Raw genomic sequence first — 14,627 nt, 5'->3', positions numbered from 1 at the left:
TAGACAAACCTGGGTTTTATTCTTGGCCTTGACTTTAATAGTGCTGCAGCCTTGGATAGCATTGTTTCTTGTTTCTCGTTTGTCAGAGAGAGGGATTGCGAACCTAACTCACAGGTTATTAATTATGTGAAAGCATTTCGGATACATGTATTGCTATTATCCTTGCATCATCACTTGGACTTATCTGTCAAAACAATTCAGGGTTTCCCTGTTTCTTCTCTGCAACCTCAAAACATCTTACCCCTTTATCAGTCAAGTGCCTCAACTGACCCCCAGGCCTATCACATGAAACAGAGAGGATTCTAAGAGAAGTAGGTACCTAGTTTATACTCAGACTTATATCCCTCTCACTACTCCAATCCTTAAACAAGTTATTAAAGCATCTTCTAAGTAAGTAATTTGTCTTCTTTTCCCCTTGAAAATGTAGACTCAGTTCCTAGTCACCCCCTGGAACAACCCAATTCAAGTCAATGAAATAATACATAATCATTATTTAAAAGTATTTGATAAATATTAATGGTTATTATTTATCTTCTGATATAATAAATATATATATTGACTACTTCCAATATGCTGTAGGATTTTTTTTAAGTCTTAATACACTATGTGCCAGAGACTTAAGGGGAATAAGAAAAATATCCTAATTTATGCCTTTTCTTAGTGGAGCTACTACTCAAATTTGGGAAGCTATATGACCCAGCAATTCCATTCCTAGAGATCTACCAAAAGGACACAAAAACATTAATTCAAAAGGATACCTGTACTACTATGTTTATTGCAGCACTATTTACAATAGGAAAAACCTGGAAAACAACCCAAATGCCCAAAAATAGATGACTGGATCAAGAAGATGTATATGTACACAATTGTCTATATACACAATAGAATATTACTTAGTTATCAAAAAGATAAATTCATGCAATTTGCAGTGACATGGATAGAGCTAGAAGGGATCATACTCAGTGAATTAGGTCAGAAGGAAAAAGAAAAATATCAAATAGTTTTACTTAAAGGAGGAATATAGGGAACTAAATAAGACATAGGGAGAAAAAATAATAACAAAACAAACATTGACAAACCAGAGATATCTTGCTGGTGGGGGGAGGGATCAGAAGAGAGGGGCATTAGGGACTGTGGTGATGGTGCATGGGCAATTTGGGGAGGGAATTTTATGGGGTCTACACCTGAGGGGGGGAGAAGTAAACACTGTTTTAAAATGAATAACATTGTGTGTGTGTGTGTGTGTGTAAAGTAAAAAAAAAAAAATTGGGGTAGCTACTCTCCAAACTTGAGTAATTACTCTACTTCTTTGAGAGGGCCTTATTTTTCTTTCTGTAATTCTCTCTTTAATTTTAGTAGCCAATAAATAACAACCCTGTTTGCTCTAGAAGATTGCCTCCCTCCTTATCTGGGTAAATATGCACCAGTCTAAGTAATTATATTTGCTTCCTCATAGGTGCTCCTTAACCTAAAAAATGAGCCCCTGTGGAACAAATAACATTTTCCATCACTCCCAAAATGACTACACTTCAACTACAGAACTCTACTCTTAGATAATTACTTTCTTACCAGCAGGAGAAGTTCAGTGATGGACCTAGCTGAGAGGTGCATGGCCTCTAAGGTTACCCACAAATGAGGAAGGCAGTAAGAGGAACACAAGGGAAGTCTGAGAGAAATGAAGGAAATGAGAGAATAGAAGCCGAGTGGGGTTTCATTAGTGGGGCCAGAGAACAGATGTGAAATGAGTATCTCTTTCTTAGTACTACAATCCTCTGGTTCCATTCTGTTTTGTGAGTACACCAACATAGAACTGAGGAAAGAACTAATGCCAACATACCACTCCACTATAATTGCCCCTGTACACTGAAGTCCCACATCTCTATCTTTTTTCCTTTTTTTTTTTAAGATTATTTATTCATACAGAACTGAGGTACAGGCCAGAGATGCGGAGGGTGAGAGGCTTCACCAGAGACAGAGCGGGGAGCAGAACAGGCAGATGGAAGAAGTACACTGCTGAGGGGAGCAGCGGGCGGGTCAGGAGAGGTCTGCCACGCCATGTGGATCTCCTCCAGGGCAGGCGGGGATCGAGCTCATGCAGAAGTGGCTTTAGCTTTTTAGTGCAGTGCTTTAACCCGCTGCGCCACCAGGGAGGGCCCCTTTTTTCCTTCTTTAAAGATTTATTTTTATTTATGCATACAAGAAATGGGGTGTAGGTCAGAGGTGCGGGGTTGGGGGTGAGAGGAGTCACTAGAGATAGAACGGGGAACAGAACAGGCAGACTGACTGAAATATATTGCTGAGGAGAGCAGCGGGTGGGGAACAGAACAGGCAGACTGACTGAAATATATTGCTGAGGAGAGCAGCGGGTGGGGAACAGAACAGGCAGACTGACTGAAATATATTGCTGAGGAGAGCAGCGGGTGAGACAACAGTGGTCTGGCGCAACACATAGGTCAGCTCCCTGGCTGGAAATTGAACTCATGCTGCAGTGGCTGCAGTTAGCTTCATAGTGTTGTGCTTTAACCTCTTGCGACATCAGGGAGGGCCCCACATCTCTATCTTTTGGTTCCAGCATTTATTCTCCTTCCTGTAAGAACAGAGATGAGGTCCCACCCAACTTACACTGTGGAACTGTGGGAGCCAAGCCCTCAAATCTGAGGTGAGGAAGAGAACTGGAGGAAAGTGGAGATTCCCTGGTGACCTTATGATCTTGGATACCACTCCCTCTTACACTCTGGATTAAACAGCATTAAGGAGCCAAAAGAAGAAACACATGTAATAGTTGGGGACTTGTGTCTGCCTGTTCCATGCCTACACCCAGTCATCTCAACGCACTCTGTACTTCACTTTACACTGTCTTCCAGTACAGGAACTGGGAGCTACCAAGAGGGAAGAGGAAGAAGAAGAAACTAACAATTTGCTTCAACCCCCTGCTCCTCACCCAGTTCAACCACCAAGTAGCCAAGCTTGCAGAGAATACTCAGAGGGAAAACCCGAGCAGCAAACAGGTCTGAGTTTGTAAAAGATTCCAAGAAATAAGAGATAAAAGGTGAAGTAGGAGAGGAGGAGGAAAGAAGAGGGTGTGGGGAAACTAGGCAATCGTGAGAAGTGGAGGTGGGAAATAGGGTTTCAAATTGGGGGTCAAGATAGGGAAGGGGAACAGAGCACAGCTGAGTGAAGAGTTAATGTCTCCTATTCTTCTTTGGGACTCCTTCCTCAACCTTGTAAAGAGAGCACAGGTGTGGCAGGGAGGAGCCTTGGTCTTCTTCCTGGTTCTAAAGAAAAGGTGACCTTGAGGCAGCCGGGCGTCTTTCCCAATGTCTGCCTCTAACTCTTGTGTTTTTCTCCGTGTCGTCCTCTGGCATTGTGTTTATTCCGCGGTTTCCCCGGGGCGGCCTCCCCTGGGAAGAAGGGGAGGTTGCTGGGGCAGGCTGAAAGCAGAGAAGAGGTTGGGCAATGTCATCCTTTCACACCCACGGAGTGACGGGTCGGGTTTCCAATTGAACTGAGAGGCTTGGGGGAAGGGTGCTCGGGTTTTGCCAGTCCCCTTGGGTGCTGTCCTCTACTTGGTGCTGAAATTTGGGCGACTGCATCCCCGGTGGGCCCGCATCCCCAGACTAGGGGGTGCGAACCTCGGGTACCCGTAACCTGACGTTGCCGTCCACCTCTGCCCCCGCACACCTAGCGTGGTGCTAGGCGGGGAGGCGGGACCTGCTTGAGCCCCACCCCTGGAGACTGCGGCTCGGCCTCCTTCTCCTCCGCCCGCCTCAAGGCTCATTGCGCCTTTCCGCAGTCTGGTTGGTACCGGCTCCCACTTCCATTTCAGCTTCCACTCGACCTCTTGACTCCAGCCTCGCACCCACCCGGTCGTCTGTCCGCCCCGGTTGCATCCTCCCTCCCTATTTCAGCCCAGCGTCAGCTTCTGCTGCGGGATTCTGTAGCCGGACCCTCAAGCCATGGCAGGCCCCTTTTCTCGTCTGCTGTCTGCCCGCCCAGGGCTCAGGCTCCTGGCCTTGGCCGGAGCTGGGTCTCTAGCCGCTGGGTTTCTGCTCCGCCCGGAACCTGTTCGAGCTGTCAGTGAACGACGGAGGCTGTATCCCCCGAGGTATCAGTGTCTGAAGCGTGGGGAGGGGAGATAGGGGGCAGGTGGCAATGGGAACGAAGGTGAAAATGGAGATGAGAACCCAGGCAACAGAGAAGGGTTATAATCACGAAGGCTCAGGAGTTAGGTGCTGTATAGTCTGGAGACTTCAGTCGGGTGGGGGTGGAGGCCAAAATTATAAGGGAAAGCATTCTTGGACCTGTAACCCGCAGTCCCCGCCCCCAAGACCAGCTCTGGTCCTGTGAGTTCTGGCGGCAACACATTCCAGCCAAATTTCTAATTGAGAGACCAGGATCTATCCTTTTCACTCTCCCCCATCTCCTTTTCCTGCTGTTCTCCTGTCAATCTTCCCCCCCACAACCCCCCCACCCCCATCTCTAAAGTGTTCATGGGAGGAAAGAACTGAGCAGATCTGACTGAGTTGCCAGCCAGAGGAAGCTAGAACTGTTGGGAAAGAATAGACCCTGGAAGTTCATAATGAGCTTACCAAGGTTTAGCCTCCCTCTAATCTCCCCTCCTCCCAAGGAGCAAACCCAGACTTGGCTAACTGCATAGCTCCCAGCTGACTACAGCTCTAGGCCCCTTGTGCCCTCCCTCCATGGTTACTGGGTACCCCCTCCCTAGCGCTGAGTACCCAGACCTCCGAAAGCACAACAACTGCATGGCCAGTCACCTGACCCCAGCAGTCTATGCCCGGCTCTGCGACAAGACCACACCCACTGGTTGGACGCTAGATCAGTGTATCCAGACTGGCGTGGACAACCCCGGCCACCCCTTCATCAAGACTGTGGGAATGGTAGCAGGAGATGAGGAGACCTATGAGGTAGGGGGCCCCCAGAGTTTCCCTGGTGACCCAACTCATTTTCCCAGTAATCCCAGCTCCTTCCTCCTAAAGACCCCTCACTTACCCTCAAGACTGGACCATCCATACTTAAATATTCTGAAATCAATTCACAATTAAAGCCTAGGAAGGAATTCCTTCTCATTAACCACCCTCTCCCTTTTAATTCCTCCTTAGGTATTTGCTGAACTGTTTGATCCTGTCATCCAAGAGAGACACAATGGATATGACCCCAGGACCATGAAACACACCACTGATCTGGATGCCAGCAAGGTCAGTCAAATATTCCACTTCTGATTTGTATTGCCTTATGAACAACGCTTTTTACAATCCCTTCACCTGAATTATTTCCTGGCTCATTATACTGCTGAACTTTCAATCTTGGTGTAGGGAAAGAATTGTATCTTAAGGAGCAGATATAATGACCATGCTTTCCAAATGCTCCCCAAAGTGGATAGTTTGGGGGAAGGGTCATAATACCCTCTTCACTTGCACTGCTTGGCAATAGGTTCCTTCCAATGCATGCAGGGAAGATGCTTATAGCTCCCAAGGGATCTCCTTCCTCGTGGTCCTCAGTTCCCACCCAGTTTTTCTCTGATTGTATTATTTTCTCTTTTTCTTTAGATCCGTTCTGGCTACTTTGATGAAAGGTATGTATTGTCCTCGAGAGTCAGAACTGGCCGAAGTATTCGAGGACTCAGTCTGCCTCCAGCCTGCACTCGGGCAGAACGACGAGAGGTTGAGCGAGTCGTGGTAGATGCACTGAGTGGCCTGAAGGGTGACCTGACTGGACGTTATTATCGGCTCAGTGAAATGACAGAGGCTGAGCAGCAGCAGCTTATTGATGTGAGGGGGCCTTGAGCGGGAGTTGGGTAGTGGGAGCAGTTGAAAAGAAGAGTCAGCAGGGAGGCTGGGACACATGAGATAGATGGGTTCTGAGAGGTCTAGGGGCTCCTGGGAAGATTTTTAATCCAAGTTCTTTTCTCTCCCCAGGATCACTTTCTATTTGATAAGCCTGTGTCCCCATTGCTGACTGCAGCAGGAATGGCTCGTGACTGGCCAGATGCTCGTGGAATTTGGTATGAGCTTTACTCATACCTCTTTTGATACCTCTTTGATACCTCTTTTTGATACCTCTTTTCATACCTCTTTTGTCTTGGTGCCCCAAGTTATGTCTTTCTGTTTCTACCTTTCCCATTTCTTGTCCTGTCTCTTGATTGCTGTCCCTCCCTCTATCCTCCCCTCAGGCATAACAATGAAAAGAGCTTCTTGATCTGGGTGAATGAAGAGGATCATACACGGGTCATCTCCATGGAGAAGGGTGGCAACATGAAGAGAGTATTTGAAAGATTCTGCAGAGGCCTCAAAGAGGTTGGAGAAGAAAGATAAGGAAACTGGGTGGGAGGGCATAAGAAAAAAAAAACACTAAAATAGATATTATATTGACCACCTAATTTATCAACCAGCCCAGGACATTTCTGGGAGTGAAAGGGATCACTATCAATCACTCCAGGATATAGGTATAAATTAGGATTATCCAGGGAATACCAGGATTTTTGGTTATTCTAAGAATAGATAGAAAAAAAAATATCAGGAATTTAAGGAAGTAAATAAAGTCATTACCATATTATGCAAACAAACAAAAAAAAGCAGAGTGACTAAGATTGTAGGTCAGTGCCTGGACTGTATGATGATGGGGACTGTAGATAAGGAAACAATTTAAGCTTAGGTAGATGCAAGGACAAAAGAGTGGTATTTTCATGATTCTAATGTAACCATCCAGTTCTGAGCCAAGGTAGGCCTTAACTCTGAATTCTGTCATTTTTGTTAAAGTGTTAGCTCTAGGCTTGAAGTTAAGAACAAGTGGGGGAATATTGAATGCCTTAAGTTCTAGAATGTGGCCTCAGTTAAAGTGGATTCAATTCTAGGTTGGAATATTCAATTCTGGTTTAGAAATCCCCATAAGTCCAATACCTAGGATGTATTCTCATCTACACATTTCTATTTTGGACTTGGAAAGACAAAATCCTTCTTACTTTTAGAATCTAGTTGGAAAGTTTCAGTTGTTTGTGGCAAATAATAGATAACAGATTCTGACTGAAAATGAGTCAGAAAGTACTTTTTAAATTAAATTATATATCTCTGGTTTCTTTGTCTGTAAATTAGGATAGTGAGACTTCCAATGTCTTAGGTTATTGTGGGGACTAAATGAGATAATGCATGTAAAGTGCCTGACCTTTAGTAAGTGCTCAAGTGTTAAGTATTATTGTCCTAGATAAAAAGATTTCCCCGTGTTCAGCATGGGTCTTTCTGAGCATGAATAAGGTCCCCTTTACTAGTGTAAGCTAAGGTCTTTGTATCCATCATGCTGGCAGATCACCCACCTCTTCAACTCTTTTAGTCATCTTTATGATTAGGACTTTGAAGAGAAGAAGCAATCTTCCCACATTCCCGCACCCCTCTCACACAGATCTATCAGTCCAGCTCTTCTGTACTATTTTCACCTCTCTGCTTTCTCACATGTGCTTTTTCTACAGCTAACAGAAGGCTTTCTTGCCTCTTCCTGTTACAAAGCCTACACCCTTATTTTTTGTCTGAAAGGACTCTTTCAAGCTCCAGGCTCATTAGCAAAGCAAAGATAATACATGCAGAATTTATTGAATAAGTAATCCCTTCTCCGTTAGGCTTACCACCTCCTACCACCTCCGTTAGTTTCCCCTAGATCACTCTTCCTGGATTATACCTTAAGATCCTCTTCTTCCACACACAAGATATTTTTATAATCTCATTATTATGGGCTTGCCACATCAAAATTACCCATCTGCATGATAATAACAACCATTTCTACCAAAAAGAAAGGACATCATTCTTTCACATCCCATATTTCTGGCTCTAAATGTATTTCTAGAGTTCCTGTGGGTCTAGCTAAGGGCAGGTCCACATACCCTTGACTTTTTACTAACTCAGTCTTTGTGGCCTCAGGTGGAACGACTGATCCAGGAGCGTGGCTGGGAGTTCATGTGGAACGAGCGTCTAGGATACATCTTGACCTGTCCATCTAACCTGGGCACCGGACTTCGAGCAGGAGTGCACATCAGACTGCCCCTCTTGAGCAAAGTAAAGTTATTGTGGAGTGAGAGAGAGCTGTGAAGAGGAAGGTGGCTATGTATGGATGAGGCACTGTGGAGCTAGACACATTGTCGCTATTGGGTCGGGGGAAGACTCTGAGCAGGTTCAGGGCTCTTTCAGGTAGACCAGATTCTGGCTCTGTTGACCATGACCCAACCCCTCTCTCTCCTACAGGATAACCGCTTCCCAAAGATCCTGGAGAACCTAAGACTCCAAAAGCGTGGTACTGGAGGAGTGGACACAGCAGCCACGGGCAGTGTCTTTGACATCTCTAATTTGGACCGACTGGGTAAATCAGAGGTGAGATCCTTAGGAATCTTTAAGATGAGGAAAGATACAGGTTTGTGGGGATTGAAACATGACAGTAAGTGTGCCTCGGGAATTTACATTCAGGTTGACTGGGGTGGCAATTGAAAATGACTTTCCAGGACAGACAAGTCAGTGCTAAGGAAAGAAATTCAGGTTATAAGAAGCAGAGACCAAGGGTTAGTGTCCTTCAGGTGGAGCTGGTGCAACTGGTCATCGATGGAGTAAACTATTTGATTGACTGTGAACGGCGTCTGGAGAGAGGCCAGGATATCCGCATCCCTCCACCTCTTATACACAGCAAGCATTAACTCTCCATCCCCAGCAGATGCCTCAAGATCTCCAGAACTGCTATCACTCTAATGGTGGCCCACTCTACTTGCCCTTGATTTTTCTCCCTTTGTCCCCACCAATCTGTTTGTGCTAGTAAAGACTCCTATGCTATACTCCAGCTGTCTGTGTTATTTCTAATGGCAGGGTGAAGCGGGAGTAGCCTCCAGGAAAAAAAAAAAAAACAGTTAATAGGGTTATAGGGTTATTTATGATGGAAAGAGACTCTAGCAATGACATGCCAGGAACACTAATTCTTGGGTGGGTGGAGAGCATTTACATTTTACCCATATTCCTCATCAGCTTCCTAAGAATAATTAGAATGCATTTTCATTTGCACTTTATTCATTATGACTTAAGGTTCCTTTTCCATCAATCTCTCTTAATGATACAGATAGGTTCATAGCAGGTTGCCAAGGGAGCAGATGGTCAGTGCCAGGGCCCAGGATGATTGTGACCAGTCCTGGAGGCCCCAGGCTGTACTTCGACCTATAATGAGACAGAGAATGGAAGAAATACCACAGCTCCACTCCCCAGGAGCCACTGATCATTGGAAAGAATCTTCCTATAGATCTTCACTCCAGGGATCTCCCTGGGTGGATTCTATGAGCCAGAAAGCATCAAGTTAGGGACTAAATTCTGAGTCAGGAGATGAAAGGCCAGGCTGTGCAACTGAGAACTCACCCTGCTGTTCTGGGCTTTCCTTGCCTTCATGCTGGGCCCATGCAACTGCTTGTCGCTGCTCAGGACTCAGAAAGGCCATTTGCTCAGGAGTGACAGCCACAGCCTGAACACTTGTGAGACTAGATAGCTGGGTGGGGCTGAACACCACCTGCAGGTGGGGGGCAGGAATCACTACATGCATTGTAGCCTTTATTGAACCCTGGCTTTCTTGTGGCTACCCCAGGATCCCAAATATCAATACTTACAGCAAATTTAGGAGCAGGAATGACAGAAATGGCCAGAGGGGTAAGTCCTTGTATCTGTTCCTGCAGCAATGCTGAAAGAGCCAGATCTGGGATCCCAGCTGTTAAAACAAGCGAGATAGGCACCCAAAACTGTCTTGGGGTATCCTCCCTTCTCCATACTTTCTCCAACTACTTCCAACTGTACCTTACTACAGTTCCTCCCCAACACGTGCTCAATCTCTAATCTAAACACGTTCCCCGACTCCAACCTTAAGAACTCTAGAGCAGTGCTCCATCCAATCCACCCATGGTATGAAGGCAAACACCTGACAAGTAGAACCAGCAGTAGCCCAGTCTCCTACCTGCTATTGTGCCAATCTCAGTGAAGATCTCAGGCCCCCAGTTACTGACTGGGCCAAAACCACCAGGCAACACAAGGAGCTGGGCCAGTACCTCCAGTTGTTCCTCAGAGCACTGGAGAGGTAGGTTGCCCAGGAAGAGAGCTGCTTGGCTGTGGAAGAGTAAGAATGAAGATAGCATTCAACTATGGTGACAAGGTCCAGAGTCAGGAGGATGAGGTGGGGTCAGAGATGGCTTCAAGTGAATGCCCTTGTTCTACGGAACCACTCCTGATCATTTTCTTCCCAGGGAGTCCTCCTTTACCTTACCACCACCCAAACCCCCTCCACTGGAGACCTAAACTCCCAACTGCTGATATGCTGTAATTCCTCGGGCCTCAGTCCACAAAGCGTGTAACCCAGAGCAGTCAGGTGAAGGAAGTCCAGGTGGCTCACGTGCCGGCCACTCTGCCGCAGGAAACTGGAGACCACAACTCGGAGCTGGGAGGGGGATGAGAAGTGACAGAGAATCAGTGAATGAGGAAGTGACTAGGAAAGTGCTACTGTGTTATTTTATTATTATTATTATTAGGACCTGGAGTTCCAATAGAAAAATGGGAAAAGTTGGGAATGCAAAAAGAGGAAGGATATTAAAGGATATGAGCATATGAGCTCAGGTTAAAGAGGCAGGAAGGAGTATTATATGTCCAGTGCCTCAGAGTCCCTAAGATCACTAGTATGGGGTATTAAAGAAAGACAAAAAGAATGGCCAGTAAACACGTATATGAAATGATGTGCAACATCATTTGTAATCAGAGAGATGCAAATGAAGATAAATGTTAGCTGAATCTACTGTGGTAAGCATCTTGCAATGTACTGATAAGTTAATTGAATCATCATGATACACAATTTAAACATGCTAAACAATTTAAGCATTTAAATAATTAAATGTTAATTATTTATCAATAAAATAGGAAGGGAGAAAAACAAAAAAAGGTCAGGCAGGGTCACAGGAAAAAATTCCCTGGGATTTAGATGTCCTGGAGGCCCAGATCTCTGTGATGTTTGGATGGTGGCAGCTGGGTACTACCTGGGAAGAGCTCCAGCCATCTATCTGCCCCAGGGTGCTCAGCACTCCCCAGTCCACCAGGATTAGCTCTTGCAGTTCCCGTTCTCCTAGACCTATTAAGAGCCGGCCCAGCTGCAAGATCTGCTCAGGACGGAATACCCGGGGAGGACCCCACAACTAGGAGAAAGAGAGGAACGATGTAAATGGAAAAGTCACTGGAGTATGAGTCAGAATGCTGGCTCTTAGTGTTGCCTCTGTCCTTACCTATACAACTGTAGGCAAATTACTGCCTTCTTTGTGTCTTTAGTTTCCTCACCTGTAAGATTTAACTAAGACTCTCGACTCTTAGAATGAATAGTAGAGTCTACAATTTTAAACTTTTATGGGCACCAGTCTCACCCTGGATGTCTGTTAAAATGTTGATGCCCAGATCCCACCTCCAGAGATTCTTCTCCAGCCAGTCTAACATAGCATTTTAAAAATTTACTTCCCACATGATTTTGATACACACTAAACTTTGGTAGGCTTTATGGCAATCCCTCTACCTTCCTTTCCTCACTATTTTTTCTCTCTGACTTCCTATTCAAACTTGAAATCCTCTAATTCTTTTATCTCCCATTTTCCTCCCACTCACCCAGCTCTCTATTCTCCATGTTCCATAACACACCCAACCTGCTTCCTCATGATTTTCCACCTTTGTCCCCAATTGATGTCTCCACTCCTAACCTGCTTTGCCTTGCCCATTGCTGCCCGGAGCTCCTCAGGCCCAAGTCCTGTGTCTCCTGAAAATAGTGCCAGGCAGTCCTCAAAGTCTGCCAGCTCCATCTCTGAAATCTGGGCTGCAGACCAGGCTGCTGGAAATGTCCCACGTACATCTGCACAATTTGGCACAGGTTCTAAAAGGGAGAGTCAGGGTCAGAATAGTATTAAAGTATGCCTAGAGACAGATCTCTCCTGACCTGCCCACTGCTCCCCTCAGCAGTGTACTTCGTTGATCTGCCTGTTCTGCTCCCCACTCTGTCTCTGGTGAATCTTCTCACTGCCCCTGCACCTCTGGCTTGTACCCCAGCTCTGTATGCATAAATAAATAAATAAATAAAATCTTTTTTTTTTTAAATAAAGTATTCCTAGAGAGAGGTGGGTAGATGGAATGATCCCTCCAGCCTTTGGAGGACAGAGCAATGTGGGAGGCATGGGTTGAGGGAGTACCACAGTGTGAAATTTATAGGACTCGTAGGATACTAGAATAAAAAATGACTGGAGAGGACAATCTCCACATTTTATAGATGGACGGCTAAGGGAGAAGCCAAGAGATCTAACACACAGCTGGACTACAACCCAGGTCCTTAGACTTACAGTATTTCCTTCTTACATCCTAAGCATTTACCCAGTAAAGTACTGCACACTTAGCTAACCTAGAGCTAAGTCAATTGTTAATAGAGATGTGAAAACAAGAAAAGGAATCCTGAGCTAAAAACACAATAGGTTATAAATTCCCAGAGACACAGAACCCCAGAACCAGAGAAACCTTGAAAATCACTTCTCCAAACTCTATAGATTAGAAAACCACAGCAGCAAACAGGTATGCAAATATTCTCCAAGGACACAGTACACCTAAAGCCCAGACTTCTGAGTGCATTACTGGATACTTTTCTGGGTATGCCCTGCAACACAAATGAGTGTTTGGATAGTTTCACCTGGTAGATCCTCCACAGCAGGCCGCACAATCCCAGTTACCAGGGCTGCTTTCTTGGGACTGAGCTGCGGCCCTCCACATAGCTGCCCAACTCTGCTCTGCTCCCAGCTCTGCTGCTTCTCTAGGAGCCGTTCAAGGGACTCTGGGCCCAAGGCCTCCTGCCAAAGGTAAAGGGAGAGTGGGGAGACCTGCACAGCATCATGGCCAGATGCTACAGCTATAACTCTAAAGTCCTGTCTCTTTAACAGAATCCCCATATTCAGGTTTTATTTCTTTTGCCCTCAGCCTCCTTGGCTTAACTCATAACTAGACTCCTCTTTGCTCTAACTCCCTCTCTTGTTCCTTCACCTCACCCTGGGGATCAAGGATATAGCCTCAGTAGACAGAGTGAACACTAGGCGTCCAGCTTGCTCTACTTCATCCTGGGTCCACAATTCTGGTTTCCTGGGGAACAGGAAGAAGATCAGGGGCTGGGATGCTGAGGGAACTGTGAGGGAAAGGATAGGAACAGAGAACATGCTAGGATTAGGGTCTCAGGGATCTAAGGGAGCACAAAAGCATTTTAAATGGACTGCCTGGAACAAAGCTGGTAGTTGAGAGGTTGGGTAAAGAATTAGCCAGAGCCTGAAGTTCCTTAAAGTCCATACCCGAGAACAGGTTCTTGCGACAGCAGCCGTCCCAGCTCTGTAGCAAATGGCTCTCCAAGGCAGAAGTCCTGCAGCTGACTGAGATGGGCCAATAAGATCTGTAGGGGGATCCGTCTTGTGTTCTCTATGCCCAGGAATCCAACCAAAGGGCCCAATGCCTCCAGCACTTCCTTAGAGACTGTTGTCTCCTTTGGAGCCTGGAGAATGACATCAGGCCTTGGGAAAATGCACCTCTGACTCAGAGTACCAGACTTTGACCAGGACCCTTCAGCTCTCAACTCTAAGTACCCTATGGAGCTCACTGCCATTGTTCACTTTCTTAAACAAGAACCCATATAGGATCAGGTAGAAAGAGTGGAAAGTAGAATCTAAGGATTTTCTTGGACTCTAAGGAGTATGGGTAAGAAGCTGGGAACAGCTTATCCAGGAATAGAACCCAGAGGTAGACCCAGTGATGAAAACCTTACAGACAAGAATCTGTTTGGTAGCAAAAGTGTGGGTTAGGCCTAGAAGACAGTTAGTAAGCATAGTCTTCCTCTACTCTATCTAGGGTTGCCCAGAGAGCAGCTCTAAGCCCAGTATGATGGACCCTTACCAAATTTTGTAGTGCCTTCTCTGCCAGGGCTGTGCGGTGAACTGGGGTCAGTGCCAGCAGTTGCTCTGGAGCGCCTTGTACCAGCTCCACCACCAGCATAACAGATTCATTGGATAGTCTGTCCATCAACCGAATCCTGTAACAATTTAACAGCAGGGGCACTCAGAACTAAGTTGAGAAGGTACCACAAAACATCACAATCCTCAGAGAAGAAACACCAGAAAAAAGTTCCATGACTCTAGACAGAAACTGATATAAAATAGCCCAGACCTAGTTCCCAGATTGTACATGTAGGGACAGAACATATTTCTCAAGGAAATAACATAATTCTAATCTTCCTTAAAATAAATGATGAACAATCCTAAATGTATTAGCTAAATATCTAGTGAAATTAAGAGTCCCAAATACTACTAAATATCATTTAAAAGTATCCCCATTTGGGCCCTCCCTGGTGGCACGATGGATAAGAAGGCAGCACTGCAATCTGGCTGCAGCCACTTCAGTGCAAGTTCAATTCCCAGTCCCAGAGCTGACCCACATGGCGTGGCAGAATTCCTGACCCACCCACTGTTCCCCTCAGTAGTGTACTTCGTCAATCTGCCTGTTCTGCTCCCCACTCTGTCTCTGGTGAAGCCTCTCACCACCCCTGTGCCTCTGGCCTGTACC

The 14,627-nt window shown here is 45.9% G+C and overlaps 2 protein-coding genes across 2 annotated transcripts in view; one reads left to right on the top strand and one right to left on the bottom strand.

Annotated features, from left to right (window-relative positions):
- Positions 1-3,624: 3,624 nt before the first annotated feature.
- Positions 3,625-8,826, top strand: LOC101634708 (creatine kinase U-type, mitochondrial). The gene is made up of 9 exons (XM_004687860.2): positions 3,625-4,105; positions 4,727-4,925; positions 5,121-5,216; positions 5,568-5,789; positions 5,937-6,022; positions 6,191-6,314; positions 7,926-8,060; positions 8,247-8,372; positions 8,573-8,826. The coding sequence occupies exons 1-9, from the start codon at positions 3,957-3,959 to the stop codon at positions 8,687-8,689; spliced, it is 1,254 nt and encodes a 417-aa protein (XP_004687917.1). The 5' UTR covers positions 3,625-3,956; the 3' UTR covers positions 8,690-8,826.
- A 282-nt stretch (positions 8,827-9,108) lies between these two features.
- Positions 9,109-14,627, bottom strand: part of STRC (stereocilin) — a 16,416-nt gene continuing 10,897 nt past the window's right edge. The window contains exons 19-29 of the mRNA XM_004687858.1: positions 13,962-14,097; positions 13,367-13,563; positions 13,073-13,163; positions 12,721-12,877; positions 11,750-11,919; positions 11,045-11,200; positions 10,313-10,455; positions 9,979-10,127; positions 9,638-9,735; positions 9,393-9,540; positions 9,109-9,197 (exon numbers count right to left, since the gene is read on the bottom strand). Coding sequence (XP_004687915.1) covers positions 9,109-9,197; positions 9,393-9,540; positions 9,638-9,735; positions 9,979-10,127; positions 10,313-10,455; positions 11,045-11,200; positions 11,750-11,919; positions 12,721-12,877; positions 13,073-13,163; positions 13,367-13,563; positions 13,962-14,097 — 1,534 coding nt within the window. The remainder of the gene's footprint in view (positions 9,198-9,392; positions 9,541-9,637; positions 9,736-9,978; positions 10,128-10,312; positions 10,456-11,044; positions 11,201-11,749; positions 11,920-12,720; positions 12,878-13,072; positions 13,164-13,366; positions 13,564-13,961; positions 14,098-14,627) is intronic.

The sequence above is a fragment of the Condylura cristata genome, unplaced genomic scaffold (assembly GCF_000260355.1).
Source record: "Condylura cristata isolate star-nosed mole 26May11 unplaced genomic scaffold, ConCri1.0 scaffold00023, whole genome shotgun sequence".
NCBI lineage: Eukaryota > Metazoa > Chordata > Mammalia > Eulipotyphla > Talpidae > Condylura > Condylura cristata.
This window is presented reverse-complemented; position numbering and strand designations above follow the sequence as displayed.

Excerpts from the sequence above, each read along its gene's own strand:
- LOC101634708 (XM_004687860.2), top strand. The coding sequence starts at position 3,957 with ATGGCAGGCCCCTTTTCTCGTCTGCTGTCTGCCCGCCCAGGGCTCAGG. Across the intron at positions 4,106-4,726 it reads CGGAGGCTGTATCCCCCGAG|CGCTGAGTACCCAGACCTCC; the intron begins GTATCAGTGTCT and ends CCCCCTCCCTAG. Across the intron at positions 5,217-5,567 it reads CTGATCTGGATGCCAGCAAG|ATCCGTTCTGGCTACTTTGA; the intron begins GTCAGTCAAATA and ends CTTTTTCTTTAG.